We start from the raw sequence: 20588 nt of genomic DNA, 5'->3' as shown, positions 1-20588 counted from the left end.
ACCCCTGTACTTCCATGTGCCCAAAAGGACTAAACTCTTTGGCTGGTTCTAAATTTAAGACTGCTCAGTTGCTGCATTACCGCCATTCATTTCAAAATAAGCACGTTCCTGGAGGGCATTCTACTGCAGTAGATAGACTGCATGACAGCCCTCGATGTCATCGAAGCCTACTACCACATCCCAATATGTCCGGACCCTTTACTGGTGACCAGATGTCTAGCTGTGATGACCGCGCATTTACGTTGTTGTCAGTACCTGACTCACAGACAGAACACCCCATATGCTCTGATACTTATCAGTTAGAATCAATTGCCCTTTTGAATTTGGTCACACTCCAGAAGACTCTTAGTCAATTGAAATCTGGAGCTCCTTCTGATGTTGCCCCTCCTAGTATCTTAAATCGAGTCTCTGAGACGGTAGCCCCAGTGATTCTTGAAGTAATCAATGCTTCCTTAGAAAAGGGTATAGTCCCTCCCTTATGGAAACAGGCTATGGTCAAAGCTCTGTTAAAAAAAGCCCATCTTGATCCAGAGATACTAGCCAATTATCGCCCTATCTCGCTGCTTCCTGGGATAGGAAAATTGGCAGAGAAATATGTTAATACCACTATTTCTACATTTCTAGAAAATAATAACGGTTTTCACCCCACTCAAACCGGATTTAAAGCTCAACTGAGTACTGAGACCGCACTTCTGGTAGTGGTGGAAAGTCCTAGGAAAATTATGGATAGCGGGGGCTGCGCTGCACCAATCCTGCTCAATCTCAGCACAGCCTTTGATACGGTTAACCACCAGCTTCTGATTCAAAGGCTTAGGGAGGTTGGAATTACCGGCCTGGCACTGAAATGGCTGCAATATTTCCTAGAAGACCGCTCTTTTGTAGTCTTCGAAGAAAACTTTACTTCTGAGCCAATGCCCAACGTCCCTGAGCCCCACTCTTTTTAATGTGTACATGAGCTCCTTGGCGGAACTAGTAATTCCTTACGGCATCCAATTTGTCACGTATATGGATGACACCCAGTTAGTGGCATCTCTTAGTCAAGAGGACAATTTAGCTCCTAATCTGTCTTTATGCTTGCAAAAAGTCTCCAGATGGATGGATAACTCTTATTTAAAGCTCAAGGGGGATAAGACTGAACTTATGTTTTAGGAAATCATTCCCCTTGTACAATAGCCTCTTTCTGGCCTAACTGTCTTGGTCTCCCGCCCACTCCCAAAGCGGAAATTAAGAGTCTTGGAGTGTGGGTAGACCATACCCTGGACTTTAAGAAGCAGGCTAGTAAGGTAGCCGCCGGCTGCTATGGAATACTAAGAATGCTCAGAAAGATCCTCCTCCTGCTCCCACTAACTGTGAGAAGAGTATTGGTCCAGGCACTCATCCTTTCTCGCCTGGACTATGCTAATGCTCTCTATCTAGGAGCCCCCCTGTCAGCTATTAAAAGGCTCCAGGTCATTCAAAATTGTGCAGCACGGTTATTCACTAACTCTGCTAAGCGCATCTCAGCTAAACTGTCGCTTTCATCGCTCCATTGGCTGCCGATCTCCCAAAGAGTTCATTTCAAGGCACTGTGTATCACTCATAAAGCCCTTTCTGATAAAGCCCCCCCCCCCACCCCCCCCCATTATCAGATCTCTTATTCAGCCCTATCGCTCAGCCAGGTCACTTGGATCTGACAAAAAGCAGCTAGCTATAGGCCCGATAATAAAGAGAGCACGCAGCGGAGGACGCCGTCTTGTGTACAATGCTGCTAAACTGTGGAACAACTTGCCGTTGTCAATCCGTTGTGAATTGAACTATCTCACCCTTCGCAAGCTTTTAAAGACCTTTTTTGTTTCCTTAAATTCTCTACCTGCTTTAAGGGTCGCATTAGCGCTGGGATGCTTTGGGGTATCCATGCGATTTAGAAATGCCAATTCAATTCAATTCAAATATGTATGTGTATCAAAAACTTCCCTTGCATACAGATCTGGTCAGTCAGTATCCAGACAGGCTCCTCCACTCCAGTCCCAGGTCTCTCTAGCTATTTGGCACCTGCGCCATTGACTTTGGAGATTTACAACTTCCAGAAGAATGGATTAAATTAATGTAGCTAGATACCTACGGCTTTTGTTAAGCATATCATTTGCTACTTTGTATACTTGTTTAAAGCTGGATTGGCATATATATTTGAATTTGTTCAGTGAGCTGCCACTACTACAATTTCCACAATAGAGAACATAAGTAAACTTTTGAATTCCTATCATATATGCTTTCATGAAATTGTTACAGAGTAATTCTTCCAATGGTAGCTCCAAGCCACATGGGGATCTTAAAAGTAGTTTTTACTAAACTGATAGGAAAGACATTTGAATTGTCCTATTTTAGCTCTCTTCGGTTCCTCTCCTGGAAAGTGGTGTTCTTAGTGGCCATCACTTCCCTGCATAGAATTGGTGAACTTCAAGCTGTGTCAGTTGAATAGTGCAAAATCATAAGGCTACGGTAGTGGTATAAACATTCTTGTTTTCTGTCAAAGGTTGTCTCACTTTTCCATATCAGTCGATGTATTCATTTACCATCATTTTACCAAAGCCTCAATATCTCTGAGAAGTCTTTACACATTTAAGATGTTGGAAGGCTTAGCATGTTTTATGTGGAACTCTCATGCGGAGTCAGAAGGACATAGCAAACATTGGATCAGCCACATCATGGAAATCCAGTCTCTAGGACATGTATTGCAAGATGGATCTTTGTTATGCTATTCTCCTAACAAAAAGGAAGCCTCGTTGACTTTCCTTCTCAACATCCCTTTAGGTAGGACAAACGGTGCTCAAATGTTTGTTGGATGCATCTTCCTCCTTTTCTTATACGCTTCTGCTCTAGTTGTAGCACATTAACAAACTTCCATGTGTCATACTCTGCAGTATTCCCTTTACAGTACACAGACTTAATACTTTGCACCTCTACACATTCCTTTACCCATTAGGATGGGGGGAGGGGGGGGGGGGGAGGGGGGGGGAACAGAACCTAAAGTGAGTTCTGTCTTGGTGCATTGTGAGTTTCAGAGAGATATTCTAGAATTCCCTTGGGAACTGAAAACACTTATTCGATGGTAAATAACGACCTACTTCTGGCACAGGGACCCTATTGATAGCTCCCTTGGCCAAGAGAGCTGCAACTTCCTGGCGGAGAAGGGCAAAATGATCCTCCGACATGCGATGGAAGGACGGTGGCATGGAGGGAGAGGTAGTCTCCAAGAGAAGAGAGTAGCCCCTTCAGACTATCTGCAGTACCCACCTGTCTGACGTGATGGTGCTCCAGTGGGGGAGGTAATGGCGAATCCTGCCTCCCATTGGCCTCTGGTGGCCCTGAAAGGTCAGACTAGGAGGGTTTAGAGGCTGCTGCAGGGGGGGTAAGGGTGGACTGGCCCACCCGCTTGCCCCAGACCTGCGTCGCGGTATCCCACATCCGCGGCCACGCACAGGCTGGGCAGCTTGCATGAACCGGTAGTTAGACTGGGTCGAATGTGGTTGGGCACCCCTTCCGTAGCTACAAAATGGGTGAAAAGCAGACTGTGTGGGGCAAGAAGTCGCTGCGAGGCCCAAGGATCTGGCCATAGCCCTGGAATCCTTGAAGCGCTCAAGCGCCGAGTCCGCTTTGTCACCAAAAAGGCGACGGTCATCAAAGGGTGTGTCCAGTAAGGTGGATTGGACATCCCCAGAAAAACCAGACATCCTCAACCAGGCGTAGCTCCTCAAGGCTACTGACGTGGAAACAGTTCTGCCCAGTGAGTCGACGGTATCCAGCCCACATCTGATGGTAAATTTAGCTGCGTCTCGACCCTCTGCCACTGCACAGGTGAGAACGGCCATGCCTCCTCCAGGCACTGTAACAGCACTTGGGCAACCGTATCCCACACTGTATAGGTATAGCGGCCCAAGAGGCATGCAGTATTCACCGACCGCAGCGCTAAGCTGGTGGAAGAAAACCTCTTCTTCTTCCCAAGGTGGTCCATCTTCTTGGATTCCCAATCTGGGGAAGCAGTAGGGAATGCGCCCTTTGAGGAAAAGGCTTGGACTACTAAGCTCACTGGGTCAAGTGTTGGGCGAGGAGAAGTGCGTCGCCTGGGGCCAGGCGGTGGCGTTGGGCAATAATCCTGTCCAAGGCAGAAGGGGTTCCGAAGAGGGCGCAACCGGTTTAAGCACCTCTGTCTGGAGGTTAGTGCCTCACCCAGGTCCTCACCAGTCCGGCTCATCAGGCTGGTCAGCCAAAGGGTCAACAGACCTCTCCCAGTCCTCCTCACCCTCCTCTGATTGCCATTCAGGCCTAAAAGGTAGGTCTAGGCATAGTTCGAGGAGTTTTTGCTACGTGGAACTCCACGAAGTTACAAAAAAAGAGTGCTGTGCGAACTGCAATTGTGCTGGTATTCCTGCAGCTCAGGTACAAATTCTACCCGAGCTGCAGCTCGCGAACTTACCATTCGTGGTCGCGAGCAGGGAAAACAATCCGCTGCACATCGCGAACCGGAGTTCAGAAAACTCCACGAACGGAGCAAAGTTCACCGTCCAGGCCTACTATAAGGAACACCAGGGAAGAACATGGCACAAAAGTGTCCGCTGGCGCCGGTTGACACCGGTCCGACTCCGCGCGCCGGGGAATATACTGTAGGTTCGACCAGCGTTGATCCCTATCCAGGCCTGGAACCACGAGGGCCCTCTGGGACTGGGGCCACTGGCCTTGAAGTCCCATGGCGCTCAACCGGCTCCACGGGACCCGATGGTCCGCCGGCAGAGTCGGGCTGCCCAAAAATGCTGTGAAGCGCTTTGTAGAAAGCTCGAAGCTGAGCAGGGGGCGCTCCAGCACCAGGAAAGGGCGGAAAGCGCAGAGCCGTCCAAGGAGCAGGCTCCGAAGACTGAGCTGGAGAGCAACAATGCTCCGGGTCCCACTTCGCATCGGCTGACGGATGGGAAGAAGGCAAAGAGCGAGGCTGCTTCTTCGCCTTCTTCTTGTGCTTCGACTTACCCGATGGTCTCGAAGACTTGGAAGAGGAATGATGATGGTGGGGGCTCCACAACCGGTCCCGAGACCTTCCTCTCGACCTGGACCTCAAACGATGTGGAGCTGACTGCTGGACATCAAAAAGCTTTTAGGACCGCTGCCGCGAAGACTTGGGTTCATGGCCCGGCAGTCAGAGCACGACTTCGGGTTGTGGTCGCGCTCCAGGCACTATAGGCAGACGAGGTGGGCGTTCTTAACAGACATCAGGCGGTTGCAGGCCTCGCACGGCTTGAACCCAGTCCGTCGAGGGGACATCCCTTGTTGACCAGGAGTTGAACGACTCAAAAGGAATTCGACAAAAGTCTCAAACAGTTAGTCAAAAAGTGACTGAGTATGTCTCTCTGCATCTGTGCAAGGCTGGCGCGGAAAAAGAAAGAACTGACGTCAGTGCGCAGGGGCGGCGTCTAAGTAGACACTGCGACATCATTCCGGCGACCACGACGCCAACGACTGACATGGAGTCGAGCGACGCCACCTCCCAACGCGCAGGGGTAATGCTAAGAAAAAATATCTCGGGATCCAGTCTGACGCATGGGGGTATTTCTAAAGGTAAGGAATCTATAACTACAGTCTCTTTCAGATTGCCTCTTATGTGGTCAGTCCACGAGAATGGTACTACTATATATATTTAAATAATTTAGGTATCCAAGAATATGCATTTTTTATTTTTCTTTCGCAGTTTTTGTAGCCTATAAAAATGGACACCAAGTCTTCTCACCTAGCTTATGAGTCTATCAAGCATTTGTTTGTCATTCTTCATATTCCCCTCCATGAAGGGATCCCGCTTTCGAGGGATCCTTAAATTGTTTTTTTTTTTTCTCATCTTGTGCTCTATTTCCTAGGAGAAGGTTACCTTCCTACTATCCATGTTGCCAGAGTCTGCATGCTCCAATATCTTTGTGCTTCTGGAATATGACAGTTCCTCACGCAGACATACTCACTAGATTGAGACGGTGTTCAATTGATTTATGTGCAATTTGGCTGCACTTAAGTGTATCATTTCTGGCACTCTGCCACAGATGAGGATACACTTTGTATTCTAGAATTAAGATGTACCTTGAAGTACAACCTTTGTACTGACCCTTTCACCCATTGACCCTCTACTTGCTTCCTTATTACCTATGGTCATGGTCACTGAAAATATGGGGCAGAGGATGACCCAAATTATATGGCTGGGTTGAACAAATTATGCATCAAGAAAAGGCAAATTATGTGGCATAATGCAGCACATTTTTTAGTAATATTGCTTCATTATTTTGTCATTTTTACACCTGGTAATAGCGTCTAGGAAAAGACGTAACAATTTAATACCCAAATACAGCAATAAGCTACTTAAAGATGACCAGTCAAACTTTGCAAAAGAGTTCCAATGCACAGAAACACAAGTCGCCATATATTTTGTAACTTTTGATTCGTTTGAACTAGAACCAATGTTTAAGAAAAAACTGCAGATTATTTGGCAGATGATGGATGGCGTGGCAAATGCAAAATTATGCGAAATTGGCAGCAGAATAGCAGATTTCCATTCGCCCTGACTATAGTTCGGTGTTTGGAGGCAATTTGTAATTTAGAATGCAACAATAAAGAGGTGACCAACATGTTTGTGCCCGAATTAACTCCTGGGATGTGAAAAATTGCATCACAATACACTGCACACCCTAAAATCAAATGAAAGGTGGATGTGAATAACTACTTATTCTATTATTTATTAACAGATTAAAACAAAACATGTTAAAATGGCATTGTCAACAGCTTTTACAACATCATTTGGATTATGGAGAGTGCATATTTCATTTTTCAGTATCAGTTTTGTGGAAAAGGTTATTTCTCAGGCACCATTCCTGCACACATGACAAACCTAGAGACATATAACTTTAGGCGTGGCATGAAAATCCTTGTCTAGAAAAAAGGCCCTTTTTAACACTGTTTAAAGACCTAGTAGTATGAAAAGCACATACCTTTGCAATATCCCACAGTGCAAAAGCAATGTTTCAGATGAAGTATTTTTGTATTGCGTACAAAAAATTAATACTTCTAAAGTTAAGTACATCTAGCTAAGTGGCACAATTGGGGCCCCATTTACGATTTGCTGGTAATCTCAATGGGCCCGGTATCAGGAGTGGTCAGACGCAAATCCATTGGGACTTAGTGGGTAACCAGATAAAACCCTGGGCTCAGACAATATCTTACAGTGACTGTGGTTACTCAAAGCAGTTGAAATATCCAGGTAAAAATGCTGACCAACCAGAGGAATTTCCTAAGAAATCACATGCAGTTAATCAGATTCCCTTGGTAATTCCTTATTTCCTTCTGGACCCTCAGGGTACAACTTGTAATGGCATGTAACCGTAGCAGCTAGTATCCGTAAATTGGTGGGGCCTGACCGGTTTCCTTAATGGGGCTCTCTTAGTGAGGACCTTGGACTTTTCTTATTGAATGTCTCCATTGTTAGACGTCACTTTATTGATTTACTTTATGAATTCGATTATTTAGCCCCTTGCAGGCGCTCCACTGGTATACAGGGTCCCTGTTGTTATTAAGGAATTTCACTTTAATTTATTTTAAGCCAGCTGTGTAAAGATCAGTTCAATTAATGTTTCTCCTAGTATCTAATGTACCAAGCTAACATGTAAATTAAAGAAAGCAACATTTTTAGGTACAATAAGTATTTTCAAAAGGTTTAGCACGGTAAATGGATAATCATGTTACAGTTTTATCACATTAATCCAAGTTTCTTAAGAGTAAACAAAATCTAAGATCGCCTTAAATATGTATTTATTTTTATTTATTTAAAGTATTTATTAACGCCGACCTAGCTTTGTAGCAGTGGCGGTCTTTACAAATAACAGTTAGAATATTGGAAGTTGCATGCTGGACAGTGGGGCGAGAGTAAGCAATCATTCAGCAAGGTGTAATCTGAAGAGCTGTGTTTTTTAAAATCTTACCTGCAGGTAAGAAGGTAAGGATTTAGTTGTATGTGCTGCTTAGTAGAGTGCCACAGTCTGGTGGCCAGGCAAGCGAACTCCTGCCTTTGTTTTGATGGTTTTTGGTGTCCGGTATTTCCAGAGTTTGGTGATATCAGCCTCACGTTCCTCATTGGCCACTTGTTAGTTCGAGTTTGTTGTTCATATATGGAGGTAGAGCAGAGTAGATTGATTTATGAGTGACACGTGCTGTCTTGAAGTAGACTCTACTTTCTAAAGGAAGTTAGTGAAAGTGTTTGAAGTCGGGCAATGTGATCAGATTTCTTTGCTCCTGTAACTAAATGCGCAGCCTCATTTAGTTCAAAGAGGTGCCGTGGTAGATTTTGGGAGACCTGGTAGGGTAGGTTTTCATCCATCTAAATGAGTGAGTATGAGAGCCTGTACTATGGCTCTGAATCGAAAGGGGAATTATTTGGTTTTAAATTCCTTGGTAAGTGGAGTAGATCTGATGATTAATTAGTTTTATGATGTAGTAATTTAGAGTGAGGTTGTTATCTGAGGTGTAGCCAAGCTGCTTTGTGCGTGAGACCAGGGATTGGTAGAATTCTAGTGATGGAGAGCGGCCAGCCAGTTTTGTAGTGGTGGAAGGTTTTCAGACGAAATAGAAGAAATTCCGTTTTTTTGAATGTTTAGTTTTAAAGAGTGATTGCTTCCAATTTGCCTGATTTTAGGGAGAGAACTTCATTTGTCATGTTTGAGAGCTCTGACTCTCAAAGATATAGCTTGGTGTCATTAGCATATTGGTGACTGAGGCAAGCTGGACTGTGGGAAAACACACTGTCAGCATCACCACACATCTCACCTAGAGAATCCAGGTCATTAACAAGGCTGTTGTCAGACTCCCACTCAAACTCCCACACTCACTTCTCCACAAACCTAATAGACTGCCACTGGCTCCTAGTTTACAAAAGCACACTCTTCAGGCTCCCAGTGCACACATACAAGACAAACAATCAAGACCCCGCTTTCCTTAACAGCCGCATCAAATCCACACATTGACCAGAAGCCTCTGTTCAGCTGACCTCTTCCTCGCCCATGTTCCCTTTATCTCAAGAACCAGAGCCAGTAGTCACTCTTTATCATTCCTGCCTTCCAAACCCTGGAATTAACTCCCCCTGTACATCAGAGCTGCATGCTTAGTCCTTGAGTTTTGCAAGAAACTGAAAACCTGGCTATTCCAATAGGTCTTAGTCTGGGCCGCACCATCCTTCTGTATTTTCTGTTGTACAATCAGAGGTGAGATGTGCACCATGCAAATACACATTAACCAGCAGAACAGGATGATATGTTCCAAAGAAATGCTTTTAGAAATTCTGTATATAGATTAAATAATTAAGATGATAAGATAGAACATTGTGGTACTTTGTATTTCTGTGTAAGTGCTGGAGATTCATGAATTGAGATCTTGAATAGTGGAATAATGTAAACCACCTCCATGATTTTCCCTTTATTCCCATTATGGAGCCGAGGATCTGAAGTAATGGTTGGTGGTTTAGCTTATCGAATGCTGCAGAGAGGTCTAGAATAACAATCGGGCATACATCTATCATCTAAAAATGTATGTGCACATTCATTGTTTGAATGGTGGCAGTTTGCACCAAAACCAGATCGAAAAAGACTTAAAAGCTGTTATTTGGGTTATGTTTTAGTAGTTTGGTTGCCACAACCTTTTCAGTTGTTTTTCCCAGAAACACTGGTCTAGAGACTGGTCTGAGATTCTGAAGGTCTTTCGATCAAGCTCGGTTTCTTGAGGAGCGGAGTAATTTGAGCATTTTTCAGAGCTGAAGGTAAAATACATCATTCTAGAAATGTGATGTCAATTTTCATCAGGAGAGGTGGGATATCTTGTTCATATTTCTTTCACAAGAAAGATGGTCTTTAGTCTTAAGGGAGTGATTTTTGAAGGAGGTGATTTGAGAGATGAACTGTGTATCCAGTTTTTGAAATGCAGACCATATTGCATATTTTTAGAATCTCATAAATATGGGTATTTTTAATTTTTTTTAGGGTAGATTACTTACATTTTCTCTGAAAAGAGTTTTGCTGTATTGGCAAATTTTTTTGCAGTGCTTGATGGTTTAGAGGAGTGATCTACTCCAGATTTTCACTGGTTTTTGTTGGCCTGCTTTCATGGTTCGTAGTTGTGGTACGTAAAAATGGGATGACAAAATGGTCCTTAACAATCTGTCTTTAGTGTTGGTCTGGAAGTTGAAGTTTGGTGTAAAGCCAAACTTTGCCTTGCTTATGTGTGGGGTAGTGGACATACAGCATGCACGGGTAGGTGTTGATTAGTTTGTTTGTAAGAGGTTTTTTGGTGTGTTCCAAGACATAGTCAAATCTCCCAAGATGTTTTAGGCGTGGCGGTTTCCATTGCAGTGATGAGCTCTTCAGACTGTTCAGGAAATTACATTTTTTGGTCAGAAGGACTATATATTATGTGGAAAGAGGATTTGTTGTAATTTAGTTTCATAGTGTGTGCGATATGTCCATGGTGGAACATTTTCAGCTGTTTTTGTGTATGACAAGAATTTCACCCCCATTTTTATTGTGTGTCTCCCTGTGGGTAATAGAGTACTAAGGAGAGAAGTAAGTTGAAAGAAGTTACTGTGGTGGGGTAGAACCAGGTTTCAGTGATAAATAGCAAGTCTCGGTTTGGGGAGGTTATAAGATTAGCTGTTTTGTATGCTTGAGCCTGAGGTGACCTGGCATTAATGAGTATGCATTTTAGGTTTTTAGGTATAGGGTGAGTAGTATCATTAGATCTCTCGATCTTAATTTGTATGAGGTTTTCCTGATTCACTGCTTGCTCAGATTGCCGTTGGATAGTCCTGTCTCTTTTAGTATATTTGAGGATAGGTATGTGTGAGCACACCCTTGTACATTTAAGGGCTGTAAAGTGGAGAGGGAGTAAATAGAGTGAAGATGTCAGCTCCTTAGGATTCATGAATATTGATGTGTCACACTTTGTAGACTATGAGGCTTCAATTGTATTGGCTTAACCAACTATGGACGATCTAGGGGAGGCCATTTAAACTTTAAGTTGGAAATGACAGTGGAAACGTTTGTCTCTAGTAGAAGCTCCTTGCTGCAGTTGTTCATTTCTACCACTAGTGGTTTTACTCAGTAAGGGGCTTCCTGGCTGCAGTTACACATTATGCCTGCTAGACGGAGCAGCTACTAGGAAGTCAGTAGGCACATTCTAGGTGGTTAGAAGGATAGATGATGGATCATTTTCTTTTGAAACTTAGGATGCTTGCAATTCATGAGCCATTATTGAATGTTGGCTTGTAACGTAACGCAATCTAGTATTACAGCGCTTCACCTTCAGAGGAGTTCCAGTGGCGTTTTTAGTACACTTTTTTACTGTGCTCTCAGCTACTAGAGGCCATTACTCATTGGATTATGGCAGCTTATCGGTGAGCAGTGATTTGGTTGTTGTGCTACCAGAGATCAGCGACATTAATCAGGATCCACTAAGGTGGCTGGCTTCTTAGCAGATACGGTGTGTACCAGAGGGCCGTATGTCTGTAGGTCACATGCTTACAGAAACCGAGCCAGTTCTGGACAGGATGAGGCAGAGTCATGAGGTCCGATACAGTGAGGGATATTTGTTAGTGTAGAAGTCCAATCCAGGAAGTAATTTTACTAAACTTCCTGCTAGATTTTTCTGTGCTACCTTCCCAGTTACATAGGAGCGACCAGCTGTGAGGAGCACCACGATGCAAGGCCTGAACCCGCTGGCAGTGAGGAATCCCAGTATGGGTCTCAAAGTTTCTCCCTCACTTCTCCTTTATTAGGTACTTCACTTCAGCCATCATATGTTTCTAGAGTGGTGTATGATCAGTGTTAATATGCCAGCCTGAAATGATAGATGGCAGATGTGTGAGTGGTCACTTAAAGAGGCTTCGAGGAGCTCAGTGGAATATCTCCTAACAATTGTACAGAATTGTAATTATTTGAAAATCAAATGTATGACTTCAAGCTAATAATGCACGTTGATATATTTTTCTGTCTTTTATAGGTATAGTCTGTCGTACATTCCTTTTGCAAGGTGAGTTTATATTCATGGCCAGAGTAAATCAAATAAAATTAACCTGTTCAAGATTTGGTCAAATGTTGCACAAACATCTGAAGTGAAATGTTACTAAGCCTCACACCTTATTTTTAACATATATGCATTACACTTTTTTGCCGCTTAATTGTAAGACAAATATATATTCTTGGTATTTTCCTCGGTGTAAACGTGTAATTGGGTATCCGTGATTCACTTGCAAAGCAACGTTTCCATATTTTGTTGTCTTAAAAGACTCCAGTGTTATGGCAAGTTAAAACAAGCTTTGGAAATGCCAGTTTTGTTATTGAAAAGAGCTTTTCGAGTTTGAATAATCTACAAACTAGGTAACCCATGAATAGCATTAGCAGGTACTTATCTTGCACTTAGTGAAGCTTACTCCTCTACAGCCCTTTCTGTACCTGTGTTGCATGATCGTGAATCTTGGTGAATTACCTGTTAGTTGTGCCAAGGAGCAACCAAAATGATTGATGCTAAGTGAGTGGTGAGGAGGGGATTGAGATAAGTGCTGGGTCCCGCAGGGAGAGAGCAATACAGGGTCCTAAGGAAAAGCAATGCATGGTCAAGTGGGCAGTGCAAGGGAAGGGTTTTTTACTGCAGTGCTTGGTTTGTGGGGGAGTGGGAGGGAAGCATAGAAGGGCCCTAGTGGTAGAGGGTAGCGCAGGGTCAGGCGAGCAAAGCAGGGTCCTTATGGGTGGAGTGCAGTCCCGGGCCCTAGGGGCAAGCAGAAGTGCAAAGTTCAAATCTGAGTAGTGCATGTTTCTGTGGTGTGGGCCAGGACAGGGTCCAATGGGGCACATGTGCAGCATATAATCGAAAGTGGTTGGAGTAGTGCAGCGTCCTAAGGAGTAGGGACACAAACAACATACTGAGGCAGCCACTGAAGGGATAATATGGAAGACTTATTTCTGATGGATATATCTTTCTGCAACTTCCTCCCCTTATGAATATCCACCATATGCCAACTGGATCTGAAAACTTTTTCCCTCAGAAATAGCTCTCCAGCACACCAGATAGTGCACACAGCTTCAGCCATGGCTTGGTCTGCTAGATGTGACATATAGGAGTATACTGGATGCCAAATGGCATACTGGTGTAGTTTCCGGTTTTTCGAATGCCTCAAAGTGTGTCTGGTGCACTTCTGTGCTTCACTGATAATATTCCTCTGCACTTCAGAAGCAACTAGGTCAGATGTCCTTCCAAGATTTCAGGATTTAAACCCTGTTGCATAAGTTGCAGGAAAATATTTTAGTCCGACTCACATGACGGCTACTTGTGTTGTCCTGACCATGATTCTATGTCCTGCAACTTCTGTTCATTGATCACCCAAAGGCTATCAGAGAGCGGGAAGCCAAGCTGTTTGCGGCCAAGGCCCACAGGGATATGCCAAATTGTTCCCATTCAGGCATATTCTCCCAAAAGATCTTCACCAAAAAACACCATATGAAGGAGAAACCTTCTTCATTCTCAAGGAAACAGTTCCACTAGGGGGATCATTCAGAGTCTCAATGCCTTTCCCTAACTGCGGCCACTGCTTTGCAGATGGTGCCTGTTCAGATGTTGGAAATAAAATGGAGCCAGAATTCCTGACCTTGCAAAGGTCCAGACATTCCTGCTGGCTTTGCTAGACTATTCAGGACATCCTCAGTGCCCTGTGGGCCACACCTCAAGGGGGAGCCCATTGTATGGGCTTGGTGATTACAATGGCTCCAACCCGATGCCTCACAACTCTGTACTCTCCAGACTTCGGTCTCTGCACTGTCAAAGAAGTCTGTGTCCTCCAAGGTGGCATTACCCAGTCACCCGGCTCCTCCTCCGACACCAACACAGACACCACCCTTGGATCTGCTTTAGACACCACTCTCGAAGCCGGTTGAAATTATCCGAGTGGCGAAAGAAAAGTTTAAAACCCGATTCAACCCAATTAAAAAACAACCATAAGCGTTCAGCAACCGATACATTATAGCTATGAATTTAAGTATACCATTTTTAAAATGGAGGTAAAAACAAGATTTCAGCATTTTTAAAGATAAAATATATGTTTCGCAGTTGCTCAAAAAGTGCGTTATGCCAAATCTATTGTATAACACAGCCAAGTCATTCTAAATTTTAGACAATAATGTGTTCTGTGGAAGAGCTAGCAGTGTAACCTGATTCTCACCACATCACTAAAATCGCAAAAATGTTATTATGTTAAAGACTGTTATTTATTTTCATTTTTTTTGGACGAACCCCTGGCTCAACATTTTCCCAGAGATTTGCCTGGGTGGAAGAACTATTTGGGTCCATTGCCCCTGCTGTACCTGATGAGGGTTATGGCAGCATGGAATGTAGGATGATAGCCACCTTTAGTCCGAAAATTCTGATCCTGGCCTACATCTTCATATCCCTCTAACCCTCCTTTAGGAGAAGTTTCTTTGTTGGCTACAGCGGTACGAAAAACAGTTGAAGTGCTGTAATTAACTCTGTCCTGGGTAGAGGCAAAAACTATAATTTTTACAGAAATCTTCCAGCCCTCATCAGAATTCTCAAAGCCTTTACTACCTTTCAGTAAAGCACTGTCCGGGTGACCCAGTTCTGCCTGAAAACCTGTCTTAGGCTAATCAGTCCATAACTAGTTGGACAAAACAAACCTGCTCTTTTGGATCCAAATTCCCTGCCATCAAACCCTTCCATTGATAGGTGCCCCTCACCCCCGATAAATCTAAAAGGTTGGACTCCATGGGGTGAAAATTCTCAGTATCAGCACCTTCGACTTCCGCATAGCTAATTTCATGTGCCCTCTAGCTTGCTGTATCTAAGCCTTCTGGGAGCAGACCGGAATGATTTATCTTGCTCCCAGACCACATGGAAATTTCCTTCTCATATATGGTCCATAATGGTTTGTATGCTTCCAAATAGATACTGAGGTGTGTTCTTAGATTCTGCAGATGCCTTAGCTCGATCCTTAGGCAAAGCCATCACACTTAGAGGAATTGCTCAAGATTGTCTGGAAAGGTCTATACCGTGCTCATGAACAGCCTTTTGATGGTGAGCAGCTGTTTGGCAAGAAGGCAGACTCCTCAATAGAACATTTCAAGATTAGAAGAGCGATGGTTCATGCACTGGGCTTATCCACCTCAGTGAGGTAGTTCCACCAATAGTACTCAACTTTGTAATGCTATTTAAGGCACAAACGTCTATGCAGCACCAACAGTCTGAGACAAGCACCCCAACAGATAAACAGCTTATTTGGGCGAATTAGTGGATCTATAGGATATCATCAACAGCAGCAGATCCAGCCCCTGCCATCTTCTACTGGCTCTGCTACCTCAAAACCTCTCGGACTCCCCCACCATTCCTTAAGCCATACCAACGTCTGGTGGTGTGGGGGATCTCCCATTTTCCACCAGTTGGGAGACTGTCATGAGGGATCACTGGGTCGTTCTGCTAATCTGTATAGGAAACCCCTTTCTGTCCCTTCCTGCTGACTTTCACCAGGACATACGCCCAACACACCTATTTTTGAGGTTGAAGTTCTTTCCCCACCTAACACATATGTGAGGTGGTGCGTCTAAAAGAAAAGGATATGGATTCTATTCCTTTTTCTCTGTCCCCAAGAAGAATGGTGGCCTGAAGCCCATCTTTGACCTCTGCCGCTTAAGTCCGTTCATTCAACAGGAAATGTTCTAGATGTTGTCCTTGAACCAAGTACTGCTAGCTCTCAATTTGGGGATTCACTAGCATCCCTGGACCTCCGGGATGCCTATTTTCATCTACGTTAAACTGAGGTTCATCATGGAGTCCTACCACTGTCCGGTCATGGTGCTACCATTTGGCCTGACCAACTGCACTTGGAGCAGATTCATACATTTTCTCGCAATTCAGCTCAGTAACCAAAGTTGCTGTGCTGCAGGTCATGAAAGACAGTGCAGAACAGTACCATATCTGCTAAGGTAAGTGTCCGAACTACCTTCTAAGATATGGTGTTGGTTGCTCTATCCCCTAGCGTTTGTGCACTTTAGGTGAACTTGTTGTCAAGCATAGGTTTTGTACTGTAAGGGCACTCTCCTAGTGCAGATACTATGCTTTGAGAAAGTTTAAAACTTTTTTCCTCTTTGTATGTGTGCTGTAAAGTACATCATACATGCAAAGTTGGAAATGTTTGGAGAGAGAAAACTATTTCTCCATTATGCCTGCCCGAGGAGACATAATTGTTTGACATCAGTCCCTACCTATCAATGTTTGAAGATAGGGATGGGCTTCAGAGTCCATGCATGGCTGTATGGGAAGGCCTGTGTACCGTACCGCCCATGGTCTGCCTTCGTGATGCAAAGTAGCACATAATTCTACTTTGCATTACTTTAGGACTACTTTGTGCTGGAAAGCAAATCACAATACAGCATTTTGCGCTAGTTTGCATCACTTTTGTGATGCAAATCTGGCCCTAAGTATTTTTACAAAAGTGATGGGAGTAGTGGTGGCAGTAAAAACAGGGTCTCCCGTATTTGTCAAAGAACATCTGCAAGCAGTGCAAATCTCATAACATAATGGGCTTTACAATCAGTACCCAGAAATCTCCTCATAATTCTATTCAGAAGCTGCCCTTTGTAGGGACTGTACTAAACACAGCTTGTTTGAAGACATTACAATTATCTCAGGAGGAGGAAGACATTCAGGAGTAGATTTCAGTGTTTGAGTCTGACACAGATCTAAGTTCTGCACATCCTGTGACTGCTGAAGCTTGTGTCCTTGTGCTTCCTGTTGGTGCCTCACCTCTTGGGTGTCTACTTCACTCCTGATTATAATTGCTGGTCTTTTGTGTGATAAATTCATTTTGAGTGTTGTAGTCTTGTTTTGCATCCATTAAACTAATTAGACTAATGCACCTGAAAACAATAATTTGTAGGTGAAAAGTTCAGGACTGGAGACGTTCTCCATAATGCCCTTGAGCGAGGTGGTTACCCTACATACGCAATATTATGGATGAGAGCCCTTAGTGGCACCTGAGGAAGCAGTGACTCCAACACCAAGGGAGCCTTTTGGATCACATGCAGAAGTTTGCCTTATTCCAACCTAATCTGCGCTAGTGGATGTGTCCCTCCAACCTTCTAGAGGGCCGTACCTTCAGCCCTCTGTATACTACCTTGGTCATGGATGCCTCAACGCTGTGCTTGGAGGTGGAAAACCGGGTTGCGTGCCTGTTTGGGGCCTCTGGTCTGTGTCTGCGCATAAACTTTCTGGAATTGCTAGTGCTCCACTTTACCATGATGCCCTTCCTCCCTTCCCTCTCAATGAGCACCATTATGGTTCTGTCTGATAACACCAACACTGTTCATTATATCAATAGACAAGGGGTGGGAAGGGCATATACCCTGTGTTGATTTGCCTGTGGCCCGGAGTTCCGGAATGGAGGTTTTTATTGGCACAGGATGCAGGCTTCCTCAATGTGAGATCTGATGCTCCGAGTTTATCCTTGGGGTGCACGAGTGTGAGCTACACCCTGAAGTGAAAAACCTAATCTTCTCCAGGTTGTGGTGTCCATACATGGAAAGCTGCGCAAAGTCCACAACAGAAAGTTTCCCCATTTTGTGTCATGAACTTCCCACTGAGGGCTTGCTATACGTTTTCTGATTCCACTGATTTCAGTTCTGCTTCTGTCTAACGTTCTTTGAAGGTTCTGGAAGATCAAGCAATGCTGATTCTGATCACCCTGGAGTGGGATAGGACGATCTTGTATACGGATATGTTAACACTCAGTATTTGACCTCATCTCTCTCTCACACACAGGGTGAACTTGTTCGCACAGCATAATGGCCATGTCCTGTATCCCAGACCACAGATGCTGTGACTGCAGAAGTGGTGTCCCAGCTCAGATCCTGTTGTCTGCCATCTGAGGTTGCAGACCTCATCTTGGCGCCCAGGAGTCCCTGCACAAATCCATTTATGTGGGGCTCTTGAGCATATTTATTAATTCGTACAAGTTGAATCTTTTTCACTCGTGCCTTTCTGATGTTCTACTATTTGCATGGTCTCTGACCCAACAGGACCTAGTAGTGGTGACTTTAAGAGTTTGTTGACTGCTTAATCAGGCTTCATGCTCCTCCCCAACCAGCTGTCTTTGTTTACGTCAACACTAGGGACACATGTCCTGAAAGGTTTGCTTTACCTTGTTTATTGTACCGAAGGGGAATCTGAATCTTGTGTTGACTTGTCGAAAGGCATCTCCATTCGAGCTGATGCACAGGTGCCCAGTTCGACCTTTCGCTCTGAAAATTGTCCTTAGTGGCAATGACGTCAGCCTGTATTCTTGTGAACTGTCGGCCCTTCCATTCCGGCCACGATTCACCCTGACAAATTGGTTCTCACCTCCTGTCCATGTATTCTTCCAAAACTGGTATTGGCTTTTTGCATGATTTAGTACTTATCCCTCCCATCTTTCTTCTGCCCTTCGCATCCCACCAAAGAGAAGGCTTGCAGTACAGTATTACAACTACTATGCTTGACCGAGCAGAGTGAATGATCAGCACCTTCGCCATTGCCAAGAAAGACAAGGCAGTGATCAAATGCATCATTTTGTGCCTGGTCATTCCCAGTTTCAAGATCTTCTGTTCTGTGGTCAGGAAAGACCCTCTAGAGGGCACTTGGTGTTCACTCCACTAAGGCCTCTCAACAGAGTTGTTCTGATGGCTGACATCTCCAGGGCAGCCACATGGTCATTCTTGTATACTTTTACAAAACATGATTGCGTCATATCACGCAGCAACAGGTACTTTATCCAGGCTATGCCCTTGGTTTCCATGGATCATGGGGACAACTCAATCCCACTTCTCAGTGGGTGTTAATTTGTGGCTGATATATGACGTAGGGAAAAATGTATCCATAAGCAGAAAAAGTTACCAAAGCTAAGCAACTTTTTATTCTATGTGTCTTTCTAAAGGAGCATAGGTGGTAATGTGCTCTAAACGGGAGTGAGTTTAAATGTAAATAGAACCATGGTACCTGCAGCGTTCAAACATTATGTGAGTACTGATCGGTGTGTATGACAAACCTCATAATCTGTGTAATAGTTTTTCTTGTTGGGTGGAATGGCGGTAATCTCTGAATGACCTTTCTCATCCAGACAAACAATATTGAATGATCTTTTTATTTAGCCTCGCTCTCAGTCGAGGAAAATAAAATTCCACCAATTACATATCAGGACGACTACTATAAGGGAAACCTTTCACTTGTGTCTGGCAGGGTCTTTTTATCTACGAAGTCTTAAACTGTGAAGTTTATTAACCTTTGTTAAGTGTAAATGTTGAATGTGTGTGGAGATAACTTCGTATAGACTTGGGAAATAGAGTGTCAGACTTTAATATCAATTTATTTGTTTACATCTCTTAAAATATATATATTTTTTTTCTAGAGATGCTGTGATGAAATGCTGTACTTCCTGCCTAAACTAGAAAAACCCAAGACTGCTTTGGCCGAGGAGAAAAGTTGATGGCGGAGATGATTTTGTTCAGCTTGGTTTCTGTCCATGATGTTTACTTTGTCGTTACGTTTCAGTCAAGGGACTTCATTTTAATATAATTTTCTTTTTCCGATTTATATTTGTACATATTTTTTACAAGCGGTTAATTTTTTAGGTTTTCATGTGCCAACACAGATGAGCTTTTTTCATTTTATCTCCTGGTTCAAGATGTTTATTCTTTTAAAAGCTATAATATAAGAAAACTGCTTACATTTCAATTGCTTGGACTGCGTGGAAATGTTTACTGGTATATTGATATGAGATTACTATATATTTGTTCAAGTGCTTTGCCAAAAAATGCTTTCTGGATGGTCAATATGAGTGCTGTTTGTTTTTTTTTTTTTTATTGGTTTTTTTTTACTTTAAACCTGTGACAAATGTCCTTACAGATCAGATTTCACTTGATTAAAATAATGTATAAATATATAAATTCATAAGATTCTAAAATAAATTAATTATTCAAATTAATGTTTTTGTTTTCTCACTCTCATTATTCATATTTTTCCTTGTGAGTAAAAGTTATTGGTTGAAATTGACATTCGTTAATTAAAGAAACCGGCATGATGACTAAACTTGATTTAGAAATTGAAACTGGTTTATTACACCCATTTTACCAAAATCCAGGGAGCTACCACTTATTCCTGTACGTGTAGGTATGCATCCTGGCTGTTGCGTCTTTTTGTAAGCTAAGAGCTAAATAAAAAAGAAAGAGTGATCTTTAGTTTTTGCAGCTTCTTAAATGGATCAAGAACTATAGTGATCTGATACAAGAATCTGTTTATGAATGGAGAGTTGTGATTTCAAGCAGTATGACATAGGACAAGTTGAAGAAATCAGCTCACACAACTACACGAAGTCTGAAAATGTTTATTAGCAAGAAGTAAAACAGCCTGTGAATCATAGAATCGGACAACAAGAGCTTAAGTCTAAAGGCACAGCAAATATTGTTTTCATGAACAGGACGCAATAGAGATCAGTGGCGAAACAGACAAAGAACATA

At 43.4% G+C, this 20588-nt stretch overlaps 1 protein-coding gene across 1 annotated transcript in view; it reads left to right on the top strand.

Annotated features, from left to right (window-relative positions):
• The window catches only part of SFT2D1 (SFT2 domain containing 1), a 156025-nt gene extending 135969 nt beyond the window's left edge, over positions 1-20056 (top strand). Inside the window, exons 7-8 of the mRNA XM_085611428.1 lie at positions 12040-12069; positions 19481-20056. Coding sequence (XP_085467554.1) covers positions 12040-12069; positions 19481-19520 — 70 coding nt within the window. The 3' untranslated portion in view covers positions 19521-20056. The remainder of the gene's footprint in view (positions 1-12039; positions 12070-19480) is intronic.
• The last annotated feature ends 532 nt before the right edge of the window (positions 20057-20588 follow it).

Source organism: Triturus cristatus, chromosome 6 (assembly GCF_964204655.1).
Source record: "Triturus cristatus chromosome 6, aTriCri1.1, whole genome shotgun sequence".
Lineage (NCBI taxonomy): Eukaryota > Metazoa > Chordata > Amphibia > Caudata > Salamandridae > Triturus > Triturus cristatus.
The sequence above is the reverse complement of the archived record's forward strand: the minus strand, read 5'-3'. Positions and strand labels throughout refer to the sequence as shown.